This window comes from Plutella xylostella, chromosome 5, assembly GCF_932276165.1.
Source record: "Plutella xylostella chromosome 5, ilPluXylo3.1, whole genome shotgun sequence".
NCBI lineage: Eukaryota > Metazoa > Arthropoda > Insecta > Lepidoptera > Plutellidae > Plutella > Plutella xylostella.
In genome coordinates this window covers 6,243,978-6,267,125 of record NC_063985.1, presented here as the reverse complement: position 1 = coordinate 6,267,125, position 23,148 = coordinate 6,243,978, and the positions used below count along the sequence as shown (strand labels likewise).

The 23,148-nt window shown below is 39.3% G+C and overlaps 1 protein-coding gene and 1 non-coding gene across 4 annotated transcripts; both read left to right on the top strand.

The window, feature by feature from the left end:
• Positions 1 to 760: 760 nt before the first annotated feature.
• On the top strand, positions 761 to 20,835 carry LOC105385695 (patj homolog). 3 transcript variants are annotated; one of them, XM_048632708.1, is made up of 19 exons: positions 761 to 921; positions 1,031 to 1,130; positions 1,538 to 1,694; positions 1,935 to 2,101; positions 2,292 to 2,424; positions 2,618 to 2,730; positions 3,448 to 3,584; positions 4,576 to 4,718; positions 5,141 to 5,218; positions 5,461 to 5,662; positions 6,177 to 6,326; positions 8,256 to 8,413; positions 8,727 to 8,824; positions 9,964 to 10,051; positions 10,594 to 10,624; positions 11,094 to 11,208; positions 11,835 to 11,970; positions 12,469 to 12,635; positions 20,374 to 20,835. In XM_048632708.1, the coding sequence occupies exons 2-19, from the start codon at positions 1,032 to 1,034 to the stop codon at positions 20,509 to 20,511; spliced, it is 2,310 nt and encodes a 769-aa protein (XP_048488665.1). In that variant the 5' UTR covers positions 761 to 921; position 1,031; the 3' UTR covers positions 20,512 to 20,835. The 3 variants fall into 3 exon arrangements, with proteins under 3 accessions (XP_048488665.1, XP_048488663.1, XP_048488670.1); XM_048632706.1 differs by lacking the exon at positions 11,094 to 11,208 and having other exon boundaries at positions 10,594 to 10,739; positions 20,374 to 20,833; XM_048632713.1 differs by lacking the exon at positions 11,094 to 11,208 and having other exon boundaries at positions 801 to 842; positions 10,594 to 10,739; positions 20,374 to 20,834.
• On the top strand, positions 19,102 to 19,240 carry LOC119692456. The gene has a single exon (XR_005254246.1). It is a non-coding gene; the product is annotated as a U4 spliceosomal RNA (small nuclear RNA).
• Positions 20,836 to 23,148: the final 2,313 nt, after the last annotated feature.

Sequence of the window (23,148 nt, the reverse complement as noted above, 5' to 3'; positions counted from 1 at the left end):
ACGCGGCTTGAGCAGCAGGGTAAGCTGAGCACACCACGTGACAAAGTTATTAAACCAACCAACCAACTACAAACCCTGCTGTGATTGCTGTAAGCTGCGTACAGATCGGCCCAACGAAGGCCAACGAACGGGTTTCGTTGGCCTTCGTTGCTGCAATCTGGACGGATTAGCGAATGCCAACGATCGCTCGTTGGCGTGTGCCGGTGATCCCAAGCGTGGCGGCATCAAAGAAATCGAGCTATTTGAACGAAACCTGTTTGGACGGTCGCCGAAGGCCAACGAACGAACGCTCAGTTTAAGCAAGAAAGCGTAGCGTGTAGACGTTCAATTTGAATATTACTTGGACATTTCTTGCCATTTAGATCATGCAGAAAAACAAAGAATGGAGTAACGACGATATGATTTCAATTATAATGATGTTATCGTCGTCCATGGTTAAATTGCGAATGAAAGAGAAAAGAACCGGAATCAAGTGCCAACGAACGTTTGTTCGAGCAAGAATTGTATTTGGACGTATTAACGAACACCAACGAGCATACGGAGGCCAACGCTAGCGAACGATAAATAACCTTCGTTGGCCGTTCGTTGGCCCGGTCTGTACGCAGCTTTATAAAAGATAGAAGAATGCAGACTTATCAAGGATTTCCGCAGTTTATTTGGACAGTGTCTATGGAAAGACCACAGATAATAATAAAAGGATGGCTGAATGAATACGTCACAGTTCTGTCAGTGTCATTCATAATCTACATAATCTACAAATTCTACAATCAATCTGTCATTTTAAATTTTATTCGTATTGTATATTGTATTGTTGTTATTTATTAGATTTCTGTTTCTCACAGGTACCTAATCTGCTTAATATTTAATTCAAGTGAATATTTGTGTGTTCATAAATACAAGTAAAGCCCTTATTCATCTAAAGTAAGTATATTGTGTTAAAAAGTGCTTGAATGTTTTGATTTAACTAAAAAAACATGTTTTACGTTCCTCTTTTTCCAATGTCCCTGTAATTACTATCTATTTTTTCTAGAATGCATGATACTCATCTTGCGTTAAACATCTCCAAAGCTTTACAACAACTGGAGAGTGTTAAAGCTGCTGTGGATCAAAGTAATGATCCTAAGTTAAAAGTAAGTAAACAACACAGTTTTGATTACAAAGTTATCTTGACAAATCCGAAGGCTGTAATGAAATAATGGGGTGGAAAATTTGATTTATGTATAAAAAACTGTGTTTATACTGGAGTGCTCCCCAAGTGGGTGTATCAAATGTAATTTATATAAGGCCATTGGGCACATCCTGGACAGTCAGCAACTGCATCAATTCTGACTGACTACCTACTCCTCTCATGACAGTTATAAACCCTAGACACTCTATACAGATATTAAATATGTCTTCTAACGCTTTACAGAGTGTTTACTGATATCAGAAATCATGTATGGTAAAAGTAACACAAGTGAGGCTTTTGTGAATAAAGGTTCAAGTCTATTGCATAAATTCAACATGAATGAATGAATATACTTTATTAATATTTCAGGCTGCTACTAATGAAGATCTGAACATGTTGATAAACTTGTTGGACAGCCCCATTCTGAGGAGCATTGCCACATTACATGATTCAGTGGGAATGCTCGCCACCCAAGTTGCACATCACCCTTCAATTCTTCCCGGAGACTTTGATATTACACCAGCAGGTAAACTTTTCAATAAACAGACATGTAAGGTATGGGAATATGGATTTGTCTTTGATTTGAAACTTACCCATTGATGTAAGGGCAAAAACTAATTAAAATTCTGTTGTTCTCATGCCCTATTAAAGATTATTTTAAAGAGCTTTCCTTTCTTAATCAGTTCTCTGCTAGAGGTAGCTTAAGCTGAAACAAATAAACTCACCACCCTCAGCAAGCAATACACAATTTGCTTATTATTTCCAGGTGAACTAGCCCTGCAGTCCCGCAACTTGTATGGTGGCCACGAGGGGGAGGAGGAGCAGCGCGTGCCGCAGGTGTCCCCGCCGCACAGCCTGGACTTCGGCTCCGACAATGAGAGGATCCTCGGACTGGACTCTGGCTCTGTTGACTCTAGCTTGTCACCGCAACAGGTATTACATGACATTCATACATAACATACGTAACCAGTGAAAAAAGCTATACAATAAATAAATAAAATGGTACTGTCTGGAGACTCCTTACAGCCATCATTGCTAATATTCTCAGGAAGACCCAGTATATTTTCCAGAATTAGAATAAATACATAATAATATGAATTAAAATACTATAATACGATTTCAGAACCGTGGCATCCTGGACTTGTCATCAAGGACTGAAGACTCCTTGGCATCAGCATCACACAACATAGTAGTGGGTGACTGGGCTCAGGTGGAAATCATCAATTTGGTCAATGATGGCACAGGGCTTGGATTTGGTAAGCTGTCAAATCAGGCCTCCTTCTGTAAAAACCTGAGTGTTTTGTAAAGTATATTTTAGTCACAGGACATAGATTAAATGCTTTGTTTTGCTTACAATCAATTCTTATCTTTTAGAATTCTTACAACATAAATCACTACAGCCATGAGTCACTTTCGGTTAATGATTGAGTATGATGTTGTTATTTCCAGGCATTATTGGTGCAAGGACAAGCGGAGTGATAGTGAAGACTATTCTGGCAGGAGGAGTAGCCGACCGCGACGGCCGCCTACGATCTGGAGATCACATTTTGCAGATTGGAGATGTGAGATTTTAAATTACATCAGAATCATAATTCGAAGTTTATCTTTTGTATAAAACATGTAGAGATAATTCCTATGTCTTCCTAAAGTAAAAACTGCAGCTTCTTATATGCATATTTCTGTACCTGAGAGGTGAACAGTAATAAGTCAACTATTTAAGAGAACCTTAGAATTTACTTTATTGAGATCGCGTGAATGAGGTCTATCACACAAGCGTAAAAAAAGACTCCTAAAAAGTGGACTTATTACTGTCTACCTCTGATGTACCTACAGATTTGATGTCCAAAACGTAAAATACGAATAACACCAATGACATAGCTTTTAGTGATAAGACCGCCTTTTGTACCCTAATTAAGTTGCAATTTGTTAATTTTATTATTCTTTGTTGGTGTACAAATAAAGTGTCTATCTAAAACATACACACACGCACTCATGCCTTGTACTAATGTACTCCCTTGCGGGGTAGGCAGAGGTGCATTGCTGCACCCACTTTTCGCCAGAGTGTTATGTTAGTCCCAATGTAATAGGGGGCGGGCCTATTGCCATTTTAGGGGCACATCCAAGACCCGAGAACAAATATCTGTGTTTAAACAAATATCTGCCCCAGCCGGGAATCGAACCCGGGACCATCGGCTCAGTAGTCAGGTCACTAACCACTACGCCATTCGGCCGTCTAGTGTCTATCTATCTATTACAAATAATGAAACATTGTATTCCAGGTGAGCCTGCTGTCGATGGGGTCGGAGCGGGTGGCGGGCGTGCTGCGCGCATCGGGCACGCGCGTGCGGCTCGTGGTGGCGCGCGCCGTGGACCCCGCCGCCGCGCACGCCGCGCCCGCGCCCATCGTGCCCGCCAGGTGACTAAATAAATATGTGGGGATACACACACGGCCATCCGACCCCAAGCTGGGTAGAACCTGTGTTATGGGTGTCGGACAGCTGATATATCTACACAAGTACATACTCGTACATAGATACATACTAAATATAAATATCAAATATCTGTCTTTAAACAAATATCTGCCCCAGCCGGGAATCGAACCTGGGACCTTCGGCATAGCAGACAGGGTCACTAACCACTACACCATTCAGCCGTCTAACTAGCGAGCTAGTGTAGCGTTACTAGAACATTCCAGTAGAGCTATTCGGAAAAAACGCAGCACATTCTATTCGATAGTCTATTCGAAAGTGCTGTCAACCTTTCAACAACAAAATGGCGGTGTATTGCGGTGTACAGATTTGCGAAAGTTTGACAGCTATCATTCCATAGGTCATTGTCAGAATAATATTATGTACTCTGTGGTCATTCTTTTCGAAACTCATTCGAAAGGTAAAAAGTGTTCGAAAGTGCTGTCAAGTTGACAATAGTCGCACTCGCATTCGATTCTATTCGTTAGCTCGAATTTTCATGATACGGGTACTGGTGACGGTGAGCCTGCTGTCGAACCCGCCGCCGCGCCCATCGTGCCCGCCAGGTGACAAGCGAGCTAGTGTAGCGTTACTAGAACATGCTCACGTACGAGTCGTGCGACTCATTAGAACTTACTAGAACATTCCAGGTGATTCCATTGTTGATGGGTTTGGAGTACATGCATACAACAGAGAATTCGGGCCGCAAAAGACGCATAGCGAATGCGGTTTTATTACATTCCTGCTGCTCTTCACTCCACACCTCCAAGGGTAAAAAAATCTTCAGCGCATTGGTTCCATACTCATCCAAGTTGCTGCTTTGGAAAGGTATTTCCGTATGCTGGCCGCTGCCTCCCTCAGTCCTTGCCCAATTACATTCACAAAGTTCTCGAAATACCTGCGCACTATTTAACTGATCTCTTAACTATTTCCTTCCAGACTGCTATCAGACCCCGAGGCGCTGGACCGCTACCTGCTAGAAGCGGGGTGCGAGCAGGTGTTCAACACGCAGCCCACGCCGCCGCTGGCAAACAACCAGCGGTTCCACTTCGACGACTCGCTCACCACGCCGGTGGATAGTGGTAACTATACTTAATCCATTTGTACTTACTTGGTACAGAAGGTAAACAATATTTGTGTGTCTTTTTAATCAAAATACCTATTATTAAAAAAGTAAACAACATTGGACATTATTAAACCTGGTTTTTAAATAAATTCAAATAAAAATACACACAAAGATTGTTTACCTGGGCAGCATGGGGCAGGTAAGACAGACACAGCCCTAAAAGCCCAGATTCTCTTCTCTATGCAGCTTTGAAGCAAATATTTATTTTATTTATTTAGGTAATCCACTTAACACTATCAATAGAATTGAGGAACGGTATAAGTTAAAATATTCATTGCCATCGATATACATAATGAGACTACTATAAGCTTTATCAAGCCTTATTTAGTTATGCAAGTAAAGTATGAGATATTAAAAGCTGTACTTTCGATTTCTCAGATGCGGAGTCACCTGAGGTTGACAGATTCACGGTGCAACTGAAGAAAGATGAAAATGGACTGGGGATTACTATTGCAGGTATATTGGCACCTATATATTATATATGTTGAGTTGTGTTCACATAATATTTATGTGTTATGTATAATTCATAGGATGTTGATGTGGTTAAATAAATACAACACATTGTGACGAGGCCGGCAAATCCACTAACGCGCAGTTGTCCAAGCTCAGGAAGGAGGATTTATTTAGAAATAAAGAGTCCATTCGAGTGAACCACAGATTCAAATAGAATAACCCACTTCTTACTGTCAACATTTCAGGCTACGTCTGTGAGAAAGAAGAGCTATCTGGCATATTCGTCAAGTCAGTGACAGCGGGCAGTGCGGCCGCCCTGAGCGGCGCCGTGCGGGTCAATGACCGCATCGTGGCTGTTGACGGGGTCTCATTGGCGGGGAAGTCCAACCAGAGAGCTGTAGATGCGCTGAAGCAGAGCGGCAACGTGGTCACGCTGGAGTTGGAGAGGTAAGAGCGGCCACGTGTCAACTCTGTGTCTATGATGTGGTCATGACCGCATCGTGGCCGTGGACGGGGTCTCGTTGGCGGGGAAGTCTAACCAGAGAGCTGTAGATGCGCTGAAGCAGAGCGGCAACGTGGTGAAGCTGGAGTTGGAGAGGGAAGAACGACAACATAGTAAAAATGGAACTAGAGTGGTAAAGAAAAAGCGCATTAAATGGCATGTTGGTACCGATGATGGGATCTGATAGCATTGTAGGCGTTGATGGTGTCTTACTAGAGGGAAAGAAGAACGGCAACGTGGGGACGCTGGATCTAGAAAGATAAGAGCGGCAACGTGTCAAATTGGCACCGCATCCTGGCTGTAGACGGGATTTCACTGGCAGGAAAGACTAACTAGTGAACAATGTAGCCGTTCTGAGCAGAGCAACTTGCTGACAAAATATATAATATTTTGAATTGAACCGAAGCGGCAACATGTCTTTTTCATGCATTTATTCACACCAACCACTATCACTTACAGATACCTCCGCGGCCCTAAATACGAGCAACTCCAACAAGCGATAGCGGCGACGGAGGCGGCCCCCCCCGCGCCCGCGCCGCCCAACCCCTTCCTGCACATGCACCGCCCCGACAACGCGCCCGAGCAGGGACCCGTTGTAACTACTAACATGTGAGTGCTGTTACCACTAGGGGATTTAGTGACACGGTGTGTCTAGAGCTGTTAAAGCGGGATCGATAGGAGCCTCTTCAAGTGACGTATAAACTATACTGTATGTTGTATACAATCCGCTGTTTCCCTGGGCAGTCGGCGGCTGACGCTATTCTAGCTCGGTAATACTTTCACTACGGTATTGGGTTTCTTACCGTAGTGAAAGTATTAGCGTATAACATAGAAGCGTATTGTACGTCACTTGAAGAGGCTCCAATCGAGTATAGGGCCTATATCTGCGTTTGTAGTGTTTGTCTCCATCACTCTATGACTAACAAGGCGTAAGAGCAGCTCCAACAAGCGATAGCGGCGACGCGCCGCCCAACCCCTTCCTGCACATGCACCGCCCCGACAACGCGCCTGAGCAGGGACCCGTTGTTACCACTAACATGTGAGTTTGTTTGTTATGTTATACCTTTACATTACCGCTCGAGCGCTTTAGCGACACGGTGTGTCTAGAAGTCGATCGATAGCAGCCTCTTCGATTGACGTATCAAATATGCTTTACATACGTCCAGCGCACCCTAAACAGACGGCGGCTGACGCTGTTCTAGCTCGCTAATACTTTCACAACGGTATTGAGTTTCTTACCGTAGTGAAAGTATTAGCGTATTACGTAGTAGCGTATTGAACGTCACTTGAAGAGGCTCCAATCGAGTATAAGGCCTATATCTGCGTTTGTAGTGTTTGTCTCCATCACTCTATGAGTAAGAAGGCGTAAGAGCAGCTGCAACAAGCGATAGCGGCGACGGAGGCGGCCCCCCCCGCGCCCGCGCCGCCCAACCCCTTCCTGCACATGCACCGCCCCGACAACGCGCCCGAGCAGGGACCCGTTGTTACTACTAATATGTGAGTGTTATTACCGCTACTTACCAACAGGGGATTTAGGGACACGCTGGTGTGTCCAAGATGGTAAATTTTAGCTTAGACCAATGAATCGATATATTGATGCGAAAGGCATGAAGGAAGAATATAATTGAATATAAGGTAAGTAAATGTTAGGAAGGAGCCATTCTAAGGCCAAGCTAATACTGGCCTTAGCCTGGACCTTAGAAATACGGGCGTACTTTATTTACCCCGGCGTAAGCCAGCGCAGGCTAAGCTTATACATGTGTTTATACAAAACGTTTAGAAAGCCAGCACGCACTGGATATTAGCATGGCGGCCAGCTTATCATTTTATTTATTTATTGAATTATAGGTAATAATACATAATTTAGTAGGGATGGAAGATGTGATAAGGATATAGAGCGAAGAGTGAATGCTGGAAATAGAGTGAATGGGGCCCTTCACTCCATTGTGGCGAGTCAGGTCGTGTCAAAACAGGCACGGCTGGCTATTCACAATGCCGTGTTGGTGCCGACATTGATGTATGGCAGTGAAAGTTGGGTATGGCAGAAGAAGCATGAAAGTAGATTAAATGCGGTAGAGATGCGCTCTCTGCGAAGTATGTTAGGTGTGACTCTGAATGACAGGTTAAGAAATAGTTATATAAGAGAAAAGTGTGGTCTGAAAGAAGATGTAGTGACAAGAGTTGAGAAAGGAATGCTTCGGTGGTTTGGACATGTGGAAAGAATGAATGATGAAAGAGTGACAAAGGAAATATATAGAGCGAAAGTGAGTGGAAGAGTCGGGAGGGGTCGCCCTAGACGGACGTATGTCGACCAGATTGGCGACATACTGAAAAAGGGCCAATTTAAGAGTACCCGTAACCGACGAGCATGTATGCGCAGATGTATGAATGTGGAAGAAGCGAAAGAGGTGTGTCAGAATCGTGCCCAGTGGAAATCTGTAATCTCTGCCTACCCCTCTGGGAGACAGGCGTGAGCGTGTATGTATGTAATACATAATTATAAACTTAGCCTAACAACTTTCCTTTATCCCATTCCAGTACAGAGCCAGTAAGCATAGAAGAAGAAGAGAGTCGTTCGGGGGCTAACTCCCGCGCGACGGATGTCGCTCGCCCGACCAGAGTACACCCCCCGTTCGAGATGCCACGCACGCAGGAGCAAAAAGACGCTATTAAGAAGAAATGGCAAGCTATCTTGGGTAAGACATTGTTGTTGATTGTGTAGAAGGAAATGAAGCTCTATTGAGTGTGTAACCGATAACCAGGAAAAAATAATGGTGCAGAGTGTTTATCTGTACTACGTGCCTAATGCTAATGCTTACACTACCACAGTATCAACAGGAGCACAAAGGTGCCTATTGTTTCCTTAGTGATTGACAACTAATCTGCCTAATCCTTGTCAAATTGCTGGTTATGAAATTATGAAGAAGACCACGAATATTGAATGTAGCATAACTTTGAGTTATATTATTTTCTCTTTTTCTTACCATCGAGTCCGTAAATTGTTTGCAGGTGATGACGTGGAGATCGTGGTGGGCATAGTGGTTCGCGGCGGCGGCGGGCTTGGGATCTCGCTAGAGGGCACTGTCGACGTCGAAGGCGGACGAGAGGTCAGTGTTTTTACCTATATTTAGATTGGAATCTTTAAAGCATATATAGGTACCTGTACATCATTCTAAGTAGAAGTTGACAAAGAGTCAAATTAAAATATGATGACAACCAATAGTGACAATGGACAACATTTCAAAAAACTAAAGCTGCTATAAATCGAAAACCATTTCGAGATTTAGCTCTAAAGGCCACAAAAAAAATGTTTTTGTATTTTTTGGATGTATCATTTTCGAGAAAATCATGAAATAGTAAAAAAGTGCTGATGACGTCATGCATCAGGTGCGATGCATTTTGATGATCAAAGCCTATAGATTTAAAAACAAAGTAACTGTCACTTTCATTTTTGATTGACGTTGACGTTTTATCGTGAAGTTTTTGTTTATTTGGGTCATTTTCATAAATTCTGTTCTGACACTTTCTGACTATTTGTTTATTTATTATATATAATGGTTAGTACGTATTAAGAGATGACCTCTATATAATATGTCCCAGAGCATGCCACCGCCTACACAGCTGAAAAAATGCTTCTGAAAAATGCTTCTGGTTATTTTTTTACATGATAAGTACTTTGTATCATCAATGTCATTTGAAAATGACCCATTTATTGGTTGGCATGTAAACAAAGTTTAAATGTCACTTGTCAGTGTCATTTATGTTTTTTTTCGAGACTTAGGCAATAGACAAAATTAAAAATTGAACCTAATATGTGACGATACTTCCGGTTTTAAAATAATTAACTTTAAAGTTAAAAATAACATGCAAAAATTAATGTATATACAAAATAAAAAAATACGGGTCCTCTATTTTTCTATAAATTTTCCGAATAGCTAATAAAAATATAGGGTAAAGAAAATGAAATGTTGTCCATTCGTATTGAGTATTGACCAATAAAGGCAGAAAGTAGAAAATTCGTAACACAAATGTCGATTCAGGAGCGCTTGCGTTATCCCCTTTCGGCCTACTATACAATATGACTTTTTCTGCACACTGTAGACTACAGTTGCATGTACTGACGTCGAGCTTTCTATGTTTGTCCGATACTGAAATTTTGAATGATATAGATTCACGATAAATTCAATGATCAAATGCCACCCTATATATCTCAATAGTGATGTAAACAATAACTTTCCATTTTTAGGTTCGTCCGCATCACTACGTGCGCTCGGTACTGCCTGAAGGGCCGGTGGGGCGCGCCGCCGTGCACCGCCCGGGGGACGAGCTGCTAGGTACTGTACCACCTAGTTATAGACCCTGTTACTTAGTAGACAAGGTCCACAATGCAGGTGCTGGAGCTTTGGCTTAGATCTGGTTTCCATCAGGAATACTGCCTGTGGTGCATGCCAAATTTGTCAATGATCTCATAATAATATACCCGTATACTTATACCAGCTACAGAGTGCAAAGTTACTCATTCCAACACATTAGCGTTTCCAAACGAAAGTAAAAATTCGTAGTGAATTGCTAATGGAAAACTGGGATTTCTTTTAAATTAACTAAAATTCACCATAACTTAATTAACTATACTAAAATTCCCCATAACATTATTACTTACTTAAAATTAAATGAGTTGACAGGATTACGGTAACTGAATTGACTATTTACTCATTTATTTTATACAAACACCCACTCACACAGGAATACGGTAGCTGTATTGACTATTTACCTATTAATTTAATTTATACAAACACCGCCTACCCAAAAATACGGAAGCTGCATTGACTATTTATTAATTTAAGTTATACAAACACGCTCTACCCTCAAATTCCAGAGGTGAACGGTCACCGGCTGCTCGGCATGAACCACCTGGAAGTGGTGTCGATCCTGAAGGAGCTGTCTTCAGAGGTGTGCATGGTGTGCGCGCGCCCGCGCCCGCCGCCGCCGCAGCTGGCGCCGCCCGCCAACACGCTCGTCAAGGTACGTCTATTAAGTTATTAGAAATTGTAGGGTAGATATTACACCAACAAGCAATGATAAAGTTCCAGTTACAAAACTTAATGTCGACACCAAAAGACTCTAATTTTTTAAAACAATTAATTTAGAATTTGATTAAATTATTTACCCTCTTAGTTAGTAATACTAATATTCTGATGCACTGTTAAATGTACATAAACATAGCAGACAGCGTCCTTAAGCTAGTCCTTTCCGTTTAGTAGTAATTTGGTGCAATTGTCATGTCACTGGAACATTTTCATTGCTCGTGAGTGTATTAAGTGTGGTGATGTATGTATGTGAATCACTTGGAGGTGGTGGGTGATGTGAGGATATGAGTCACCTGGAAGTGGTGTCGATCCTGAAGGAGCTGTCGTCGGAGGTGTGCATGGTGTGCGCGCGCCCGCGCCCGCCGCCGCCGCAGCTGGCGCCGCCCGCCAACACGCTCGTCAAGGTTAGAGGATTATATAGAAATGAGGGGGCACATAATAAGTGGCCATACTCAAGGAACTGTCTTCAGCAGTGTGCACCCCCGGCTAACACGCTTGTAAAGGTTCGTGGGCTAAGTGGCGAGGAACGAGGGTGGTTTAAATAAGTGTGGTGATGTGTGTGTCGCAGGCATCTGGTTAAATCTCCAAGCGCCATCCAATGAACACGCTAGCGATTCAACCAAAAAGGAGATTCAACCAGATGCCTACGACATGTGTCTGTGGTGACGTAGTTTCGAAACAGATTAGGTGGTTGACGTGAATAAAAGTGCCCTTATCAAAGTTAGAGGGCAGATATTTGTAAAAAAAAACAGATATTTTTCTCGGGTCTTGGATGTTACGTGTTTTTGGTGTGTGGTATATCCAATCTCTCTGCCAAGTGTGTATCCGTTATGGAAATGACCCTCCAGTTTTAAGGAGACTCATTTTCCTGCAGTGGATTCTTACCGGCTGTGCGTTTGCGTTTTGTTATACTATATGTTCATCCATACTGCTTGAGGTCTGCGTACTTAAAGCGGCGGTGACTGAATGATGGAACCCAAAGGGGGCATATTAATAACCACCCATAAAATAATACTTTATCTTCTTCCAGGCTAAATCCGACGGCAGTCTAGCGGGTGCAGGAGCCGACGAGGGCGGCGCGCTGGGCTCCGGCGGCAAGGCGCGCTCGCGCAGCCTGGAGCCGCTCACCGGGCTCGCCATGTGGGCCGAGGAGCCGCAGGTCATCGGTCAGTACTGTTGTTGTTGAGCTGACACACTGTCGGACGGTAGTCTAGCGGGCGCGGGCTCGAGGGGCAAGGCGCGCTCGCGCAGCCTGGAGCCGCTCACCGGGCTCGCCATGTGGGCCGAGGAGCCGCAGGTTATTGGTGAGAATCATTGTTAACAATGTCTGGTCTCGAAGCTACATTTCTGTTGGGAAATACCATACTGCATGTCCGTGCAAACCGCCCGCACCGTATCATTTCGTACGTGATTTTTCTATCATGCGGGTAGCACGCGTATGGTTCGAAGCATTCTATCACCCGCACGCGGATAAGATCAGCGCGCGGACGAAAATACCTATCAAGGGGATAATCGCTTATGGCTCATCTAAATTGCGGTTATTGGTGGATGTCTGTTTGCTGACGCTCTTGATCATACACACTCATATAAATTTGGTATAGCATTTAAGAAACTAATTCTATTTAGTACATATTAATAATAGTTTAATCGTCTCCAACCCTCAGAGCTGGTGAAAGGCGAGCGCGGGCTCGGCTTCTCGATCCTCGACTACCAAGACCCGCTGCGGCCGGCGCACACGCTGGTGGTGATCCGCTCGCTGGTGCCGGGCGGCGTGGCGCAGCAGGACGCCAGGCTCATCCCCGGCGACCGCCTGCTGTTCGTCAACGACCAGGTGCGTGCACGAACAATACACGAGCTAGATGGAGTAGCAGGAGCTGGTGCCGGGCGGCGTGGCGCAGCAGGACGCCAGGCTCATCCCCGGCGACCGCCTGCTGTTCGTCAACGACCAGGTACGAACAATACACGAGCTAGATGGAGTAGCAGGAGCTGGTGCCGGGCGGCGTGGCGCAGCAGGACGCCAGGCTCATCCCCGGCGACCGCCTGCTGTTCGTCAACGACCAGGTGCGTGCATGAACAATACACGAGCTAGATAAAGTATCACATAGGTACAATAAAATAGTTAAATACGTGCAAATGCGCCTTGGAAAGTGAGGTCTTATTTGTAGAGCTGTTTCTTTTGCACCGACACCCTATCGTTATGTTCGTTTATTGTTACATCTATTATACTGTGATCTACCTATCTAGTGAGGGAGGAGTAGCGCTACAGGAAGCAAAATAGCACTGTTTATTGTCATGACTTTATAGTTTATAGTTGTTGGACTGTAAATAAAATTAAAACTCTAAAATTCTATGATGATCGTGACGATGATACTATTTTAAAGTAATTTTTATGTAAGTAGTGTATTTTTCTTTTGAAGTACGGTTTCGCCGTCGATAAAAATAACATAAAATATCTATTCTATTCTATAATTAATAGTTTGTTTATACTTTTTTTACTTGTCATATTTTAATATTTATTGAAATCGGTTAATAATGCTAATATTATGTGGCTTTTAAAATAAACCTTTCGTGGTCAAAGAGGAAAGAACTAATAAATTATAACTTCTGCCGACCTCTGACCTATACGAGTACGATGTATTTTTTTAGTTCTAAAACTCATATACAGGTTGAAAGAAACGAATGCGTCATAGAGGGGAAGTACCTTAATCCTTAATATGACTAAAGTTAATTAGGTAGGGTAAACAGTGGTGAAATTGGCCACCCCCAATAACTGGCCACACAGCTTTTTATTCGCCTAAAATAAGAAATACGATGACAGCACGCCATCTGTTACAGCTTGACACTAACCACTAGTAAGTTGTCGTTCATTTTAGTTCACACTCACTCCGCTTGAAGGATTGGTCTTCAAAATACCCGCAATTTTCTGACAGTCGGCGACAGTGCGTCTGTTAAAATGGTTGTGCGCTAAGAAAACGTTAAGCGAAGACATTATTTCGAGAGGCGATATTTTTTGTCCCCAGCTTCTGTGAGTGACTTTAAATAGTGACAACGATAGATTTTGAGATAAGCAATTATAATTTGTACAGATTTAATCCTTGATTTGATTTTTTATTGCATTTTTCGACTTGGCCAGTTACTGGTTCCTGTTTTATAGTATTTTTAGTAACTGGCCCCCTATGCCAGTTACCCCAATTTGCTACTTGCAAGTAAATTAACTTAAAATAAAGCTTATTACCTTGGTTTTAAATAGCATTTTCTGTGGTAAAAATTTTGTAAAAATCGTTCAATATTTAGTAGTAACTGGCATAGGTATTCTAGTGGCCAGTTACTACATGGCCAGTTACTGAGAACTATTTTATGTTTCAGGATATATGCTAAAATCTCTTCAGGATAATGGTAGCCCAGCCCACAAACAGCCTTCATCCTTCAGCCTCTTTCATTTGGACTGTATCCTCGTCAATATCCGTAGTGGTTAGCAGCGATTCGAATCGGCTCTGTTGTTCTCTTTGGAAGCTGGAGTTGCCATGCCAACTTCAATTTGGTGTAGCGTGGGACGAAGGACCTGCTTCATCAGTCTTCTCTCCGGCTTGAAGTTGATATTCAGAGTGCCTCCAAGAAGTCGGTGATCTAAAATGTATAAATCATATTGTGTAAATCACTGAGGCATCTCTGGATATGTGCCGCTTGTCAGTCATAATGAAGTCGATTTCATTTTTCGTCCTACACCATCGGGGCTTGACCATGTTCACTTCCTCCGGGGATGTTTCTCATAGAAAGAATTCATCAAGTACAGCCCATTCTGGTCTGTCTCATTCGAGGAAGTCAACAAGAATTTGCCCTCTCCGATTTCTGCTACTAAAGCCATGGGGGTCCTACCCTCAATTCTTTGCATTCTTGTACTCCCACTTTGGCGTTGAAGTCCCCCATCACAATGGTGTATTGGGTCTTAGCAGTACACTTGATAGCCCTAGAGATATCTTCGTAACTATACTGCTTCGACTTCTGTGTCAGAGTGTGTCGAGGTTGGTGCATATACCTGTACTACCTTCAAGGAATCCCTCTCCGTTAGTTTAAGTACAAGGTACGCTACCCGATTCGACACACTACTGATCTCCACTAACTTGTTGACAAGGATCTTGTTGACAAGAAATCCTACGCCACCTTGGGACAGTTGGTTACCCTCCCGATGGTAGAGCATGTGGCCAGAATTCAGGGTCATCGTGTCCCTCTCTAAGGATTTCCGATAGCCCTATTCTATTATATTCTGTGTGGGGGTGTCAGTTCCTGCACCTGGCTCTCTCGAATGGAACCTTTGTGCATAACCCCAAGGTCTAAACTGTCTTTCTTAGCTTGGACCATTTCCCACCATGCTGGCATTCCACTGCGGGTTGGTGGGTTCACATATCTAGACATGCAGGTTTCCTCACGATGTTTTCCTTCACCGTAAGAGTGATGGTTTACATTGTACTTAAGTTAAAAGAACTAATTGGTACATGTCAGCACCGGGATTCGAATCCGCATCTCTGGCGTGAGAAGCGGGCGCTTACCCGACTGAGCTACTACCGCTCTCCGATAGCCCTAAGATGTCCTTATTTTTTTGCCTAGCTCTACCTCGTGTTACATAATCTTCTCGTCCTCTCTCAGTGTCCGTGCGTTGTATGTAGCAAGTTGTATTTTATACAATCTTAAAATTTGTTCAAGAAGAAGCTAATATTTAAGGATTTGACTTAATATAAACTTGAAATAATTCAATATGATTGTTAATAAAGATTTGTGATGATTTATAGATAAGAAACTTATTTTTTGTCATAATAATATGTGAATTGTGACGTTGTTACACTAATTACATTGAAGGAGTATTGAATTGTAGAAGTATTTTTGTTTTTATATTAAATTTTGTTAGAAAATCCTTCCTTCATTGGAAGGAAACCCGTGCCCCAGCAGGTGGGGACGTGATGATGATGATGAACTGTTTATTTGTTAAGAAATATTAGATATTTTTCATTATTAAGTGTTAGCACATTAACTACGTCATAACACATTAATTGTAATAGGTTTTTTATAATGTTTGCAGTAGTTATAAGGTTAAAAATTGTCATTTTAGTTAATTATATTAGGTGGCCAGTTACTGCAAGATAAGAGGGCCAGTTACTAAAATTTATGGCCAGTTACTACACAAAAGTGATACTTTTCATTTAAATAAAGATATTTAAATAAATAGTTCTTATTGATTATTAAATTGATCAAAAAAACAATCAACAGGATCTAGTGAATCATTAGATATATAAATCACCTAAATCGGATCATGCATTTAGATGGAGCACACACGTAAAGTGGCCAAGGTGCTTAAGTGGCCAGTTACTACCCCTTTTCCCCTACTTCTTTATTTTTAAAATTTTAAAAAATAAACTGAATACAGTTTTTAAAAGTTTCAAATATATTTAAAACTATACTCTACTCTATTTGATATGAGTTTAGTTGAAAGTACTCAAGCTCGAGTCAACTTTCAAGAGTAGACCTATGCAATCTATTTGTTTATATTACTTTACATTATACAGGGTTATTGGTAAGTAGACCTGATCCTTTCAGGAGGTGATAGAGGAAGGCATTTCCAGACGATGGAACCCTATAATGCATTATCCGAAACTTAACCATTTCTAAGATTTTTTATATTTAAGTTTTTTTATTTTTTTTGCCAAAATTTTATGTTTAAAACCAAAAATAAAAAAAAATATCCATATTTCAATAATGTTTTTGATTGTTTTGCAGAAGTAACACCTTAATAAACTAATTAAAATGATCAAATTTGCATTATTTGACTTAAATTATACACAATACCTCATAATAGTTAATCATTTTTAAAAAATATTGAGAATGTAAAAACAAATAAGTTAAATTAAAAAAGAATTTCATATGACATTTTTTTGTGCACTTTAACTTAAAAACATGGTCAACTTATAAGCTTTCAAATAAGATATTTCAATATCAAATCAATTAAGGTATCACCAAGATATGGCCAAAACAATCAGCACAGGCGGACAAAATTCAATAGAAAAACGAACAAGTTTGGCCTAATTTAAAGGTAAAAAGTGTGATTGTTTTCAGTCCTGTTGACTTTAGTATGGAATCCCCTATTAAGTTTTCTCCGCCTTCTCTGGTTGTTTTGGCCATATCTTGGTGATACCTAAAACGATTTGATATTGAAATATCTTATTTGAAAGCTTATAAGTTAACCATGTTATTTAGCTAAAGTGCACAAAAAATTGTCATATGACATTCTTTTTTAATTTAACTCATTTGTTTTTATGTTCTGAATATTTTTTTTTAAATGTTTAAGTATTTTGAGGCTTTGTGTCTAATTTAAGTCAAATAATGCCGTTTTGATTATTTTAATTAGTTTATTAAGGCGTTACTTCTGCAAAACAACGAAAAACTTTATTGAAATATGGCTAGTTTTTTTTATTTTCGGTTTTAAACATAAAATTTTGGCAAAAAAATGAAAAAAAGCTTAAATATTAAATATCTTAGAAATGGTTAAGTTTCGGATAATGCATTATAGGGCTCAATCGACTGGAAATGTCGTCCTCTATCACCTCCTGAAAGGATCAGGTCTACTTACCAATAACCCTGTATACAGTTTTTTTTTATATTATGCCCGTTAAAAAGTATTAAAAGGCATTACAAAAATCGTTTCGTATTTCATTAGAGTTGAGAAAGAGATGCAGTGTAATGTATGCACCCAGATACTATTACACTGCTTCAACACAACCATACCGCGATGTAGATGCAAGCACACCAGCGACATCTATTGCAAAACCTAGCAACTACACTTCTATTTTTTAAATTAAAGTTTCAGTATTGTTGGTAGCTCACTTTTTTGTTTCACGTTGCGTTGCGAGTGAACGATTATAATTTCCTTTTTTTGCAAGTTGATTAGCTGGAAAGTAACATAAATGAGTTTAAAATAAATCGAAACGAAGTGCAAAACTAGTAGGTAATATACAGAGTGTTTGGCATATGAACCTTTTTTGTGGTATTGGGAGTTAAAAAAATAACCTTAAAAAAATATGATTGTATTCAAAAACCATTTCGTGATTTAGCCCCATTTTTTAATGTGTTATTTTTAAGAAAATATTAAAATATTTTTTTAATACAAAAGTGTTGTTGAAATTGTTATCTAATGTATCCTGTCAAATGCCTTCTTAATGCAAAAATCAAGTACTACATACTAATTTGTTCTAGCTACTGTTTTTTTTTATTTATTAAAAAATATATAAGTACATATTTAAAAAAATCTAAACCTTACAATGCATATTTTTTTTAATTCTCTTTGGGGGTGTAAGTACCTGGACCTGGCTCTCTCGAATGGAACATTTGTGCATATAAGGTCTAAACTGCCTTCCTTAGCTTGGACCATTTCCCCCACGCTGGTCCACTACAGGTTGGTAGGTTCACATATCGAGATGTGCTAAATCTAGATAGGCCGGTTTCCTCATGATATTTTCCTTCATCGTAGGAGCGATGGTACACATTATACTTAAATTCAAAGAACTCATTGGTACATGTCAGTGCCGCACAGGGACACGTTTGGTGACTAAGGCAAAGGACTTAAATCAAAATTGAGCCCAATTATGTAACGTCTTTTCCGGTTATAAAACAATTTAAAGTTCACAACCTTTAAAGTTCAAAATAACATACAAAAATAAAAGTACTTATATATAAAAATAAAAAAAAATTATTTATTAATAACAATTATGCTCAACAACTACGGCCAACACGCAATTATTGCTAGGTAGTACAAAAATAAGTATTATAAGTACTTACAAAAATGATTAACAAAATAGAATTTAAAATAATACGGGTCCTCAAATATTTTATAAACATTGCAAATAGGTAATTAAAAATAGGGTAGGTAATTAAAAATATGTTGACCATTTTACTTATACAATTTGAGTACAAAAAATATATAAGAAATTAAAATAATAATAAAAAAAATTAAACAAATGTAGTTGAGGGAAATAGTGGAAATACTACAGCTTGAAAACACTTTTTCGTAGAGAGTTCACATAATTTGTGAACCAGTAAACCGGTTTATATGCCGATAGATAAAAAAAGTGCAAAAGAATTTACAATACAAATTGTAAATTCTTTTGTGTGGGTTGTTACGGTTTTTCGGAGTTGTTCATATTTAGTTCAGATATTTTTTGTAGATGGCGCTGTCTGACTTGAATCCTACATCGCGGTATGGTTTCGTTTTTAGGATACATACATAGCGTTTTGGTAACCTTGGTGAAATTAACTTTGCGCAGAGGCAATATCGTAACCAATGAGGTTTATCCGAGGTGCGATTATTGCTAGTTGAAAACTTTACCAATACCCCGCCATGTGGACGTGAAATACCGTCCGCTACGGCAATTTTTGAACGGCCGTTAAGGCCTAATATTGTACTAAATGGTATATGAACTCGTAACTGCATTTATAGTTTTTTAAAGTTTTTATATTTGAATTAAAATAAACAATGTTTTTGTATTCTACTAATATATTATTATTTGGGATGAAATTTTTCTAACAAATTAATTGCTCTTACACCATCAATACCTAAAAAATATATTTCCTTTAGTTTTTATTTCCCTAAAATTTTTATTAAGTAATATTGAGAAAAAAATGAGTTAAATGCAGTTTTTTTATTCTTAAAAAAATGTTTTTCAGCAAAATTTGCATATTTGAAGCTTGGTACTTTTTACTTCCGATCCAGATTGCATACACTTCCTGCACCCTGTATACCTACAAATTTAAAGACAACCTATGAAAATGTGTAGGTTTATTTAAATTTAAATGACGCGTTGCCTGCAATATCACTTCAGATGTGTATCTGTCTTGTCTACGTGTTCGACCGTATCTTTTAATTTTGGTACAACGTTATCTTTTCCATCAGGTGATGGAATTTCCCCAGTGTAACTCATTCAATAGTTGATTACCTTACATTCATCAAAATGTACTTGGTAATAAATAAGAAGCTGAATCACTTAATTTATTAATGTAATTGAATACATTACATTAGATATGGTACTACAAGTTAGGTACTTCATGCATTTGAAAGAGGAAATATCTGTTTACTGTAAATTTTATACCTATCATCTAGTAATGTAAACTTGATAATGAAACTTTGACCTATTTTAATCTTAACGTACTTACTATATTATTTACAGATGAAGAATAAATATAAGTACCTAATATTACACTGATAAGACAGTTAGATTAAATAAATACTATCCCACTACATCAGTCTATACTACTACTATAGTTATGTGTATAGGATGTTATGGTACTAACAAAATATTACTCCAGGTATGAATCTAAGTAGTCTCTACAATCTACATACATCCATCCTACTCCTGGGTGGTCTTATTTCGTTTTTGTCTTATTTTTTCGAGATTCTGTTTAGTAATGTTGTGGGTTCCATATAGAGGTAGAAACATTACAGCATAATGTCCTTTTAATAGTCATTTTACCTACCTGCATCGTAACTATAAAAATTACAACTTATTGTGTATTTGTTTTGTCCACAGAACCTAGAGAATGCGAGCTTAGAGCAGGCGGTGGCAGCTCTGAAGGGTGCTCCACGGGGCGTGGTGCGCATCGGAGTGGCCAAGCCGCTGCCGCTGGCCGACGCGCCGACGCACCCCGCCAGCCTCGACACAGATTAGATGTATTACCGGTAACTTCTTTTTAATTTAGTTTTTGACACCTTCCGGTATTTTGAATTTTGAAATGGAATTATGTTCGTGCTCATTTTCGTCGAATTTCGAGACATAGGTAGGCTGTAAATCCGGTTGAATTCAGAACCTCTATGAATTCAACTTGGTATTTTTAATCCTTGACAATGTAGAGTCGCTGCATATAAAATAATACTAGCTTAATCCGACTGTATCCGAAATAATAGTGACTTATAGAGTTAAACAATTAAACTGATTGACTTTATGATTTTATCAATGTTCAATTCGGAAGCCAAGTGAATTTTTTGTGCATCCAAAATTACGTTTTGTTATAAACATTCGGTCTTATTCACAAAAAAAACCTTAAAGTAGGTTTACTGAGCTCAATAGTTACGGAACACATTAAGCCTATTTGAGGTTTCGTAAAAATCTCTATTCATAATAGTTCCGTAAACCTTCAGTAACTATAGTGATGCTAATAGATTTCACAGACCAAACATTTTGACATTTACCCTATTAAGTTGCCGGTCCGACGAAACCATAAACAAAAATAGCGAAAACTTTCATTCATTTATCAATCTCTATTATCTATGTTAGCCACGGCGCGGCACTTAAAAAAGTTTACGTTGGCTTAAAGGCGCAGTTGGCCAAGCCAAAACCCACAAAAAAAATAGTAAAATTTTTACGTTACCATGGCAACTTATTTTCAGCAAATATTATAGTGCCACAATCTTATCTGTTCCGGTGGCGACGTCGCTGTCATGGAATCCAGTGATGCCATCGATTAAATTTTGCCTATTTCTGGTTTAAACGACAATGCATTTCTGCTATTACCTATTGTTATAATTTAAAACCAGAAATAGGCAAAATTTAATACATTCATAAGTATAGATAAATCAAAATATAGGGTCGATAGTAAATGAAAGTGGATATAATATATCAAACGACATTTGTTGTATGGAAAATTTGTCCACGGCGAACAGAAATAAAATTAGTTCTGATTATGTTCTGCTTCTGATATAGGAGATTAAATCTAGATTACAATGGTATAGGTAATACATGTGGGTCGTGAGAATAACGAGATAGACTTAAAAAAAACTATTAATTAAGTATTATTTTTGAACACTTTATTTTACATTTTCTAAAGTAACAAGAAACAAAAGCATACAATTAAAAGAAATTCAGACAGTGTGCAAAGGCTAATTCATCATCATCATCTCGACCCATCACGTCCCCACTGCTGGGGCAAGGGTCTCCTTCCAAAGGCTAATTGCTAAAAAGCAATTTCTTTCAGCCAACTCTTGATAAGTTGGGAAAACAATGACATGTCATAAATCATCATTATTTCGTCTAAAATCGCTGCAGGTGCGCGAAATTCTTCAAAGTCAAAGTCAAAGTCAATTTTTTTTATTCATCGTACAAATATAAAATTTTCTGATGAACGTCAATTTTTACAAATTACTCTCCGTTCGGATAAGGGGGGGCTCTTTCTGTTGTCTTCTTGGTATATTGCCTAAGATTTAAAGTATCATGTCACGTCCTCACACCTGTAACCAAAGAAAAATAAAGATTATATACTTTTCATCACGAGTACCACGACCCATCCCGTCCCCACTGCTGGGGCACGGGCCTCTCGGGAAAATATTTCATAAAATTACATGGAGTATATATGGGTAAAATTATTCGTCATATTTGGCAACACTAACCTGTAGCCGCTGCAACTCGTTCTTCCAATTTTTCAAACGGAATTAAAGGCGCCTGAATACGTTATTCTTCCTGCATAGAAGCCAATATATATAGTACTACTTTTCTTGCATCACATTACAGCGCTTTTGGCAGTATTTCACCCAGAAAATCACAAAACAAATTAAATAACGTAGCGTCAGCTTCTTCGCAGAAATTGAAAACTCAAAGAACGCACAGAGTATGAAATGACGTTTGACAATGACGTCTCGTTGTTGCACATTTTGACCACCGGAACAGATAAGATTGTGGCACTATAACTCACAACAAATGTCAAATCGTCAATAAAGCAGAACAGCTGTTGACCGGCCGCCATGTTTTTGTACAAGAGGAGGTTTACGGAAGGTGTCTAGTAGGGTCCAGCCTACTTTAGCATATCAAGGTTTTACGAATCAGTTGGAGAGTTCTTTAGCGCTATTGATCGTTTATGAATAAAGTTTTTTTGACATTTGCTTATAGCAGGCCTATAGGTCTCCCGTAACTTTTTATGAATAAGACCGATTGACTATAAGTATTTAATTTTTAGGAGGAATTTATATGAGATTGTTATAACATAAGTTATATTATAATTACATATTTTGTGAAATGCGTTTAGTTAATGATTTATGTATAAGTACTCAGTATTATTTACCATTCTGCGGTACTAGCGACATTCCCAAGATAAAAAATATGTAGACTGACTTAAGTTATCGATGTACTTAAATAAAAACCTGCCCTATACATACTTTAAAATATTACTATTATCAATTTATAATTAAAAACGGAATTTATAGATTTTAAGTATAATAATTATGTTAATTAATGAAATGTCTAATTATCATAGAAAAATATAAACGGTATGAATCTTTAACTTAATGGTCTTATTTACTAGTTTAAATAATAGCC

Coding starts and splice junctions, on each gene's coding strand:
- LOC105385695 (XM_048632708.1), top strand. CDS start 1,032: ATGCATGATACTCATCTTGCGTTAAACATCTCCAAAGCTTTACAACAA. Junction 8,414..8,726: donor GAAATGGCAAGCTATCTTGG/GTAAGACATTGT, acceptor AATTGTTTGCAG/GTGATGACGTGGAGATCGTG. Junction 8,825..9,963: donor ACGTCGAAGGCGGACGAGAG/GTCAGTGTTTTT, acceptor TTCCATTTTTAG/GTTCGTCCGCATCACTACGT.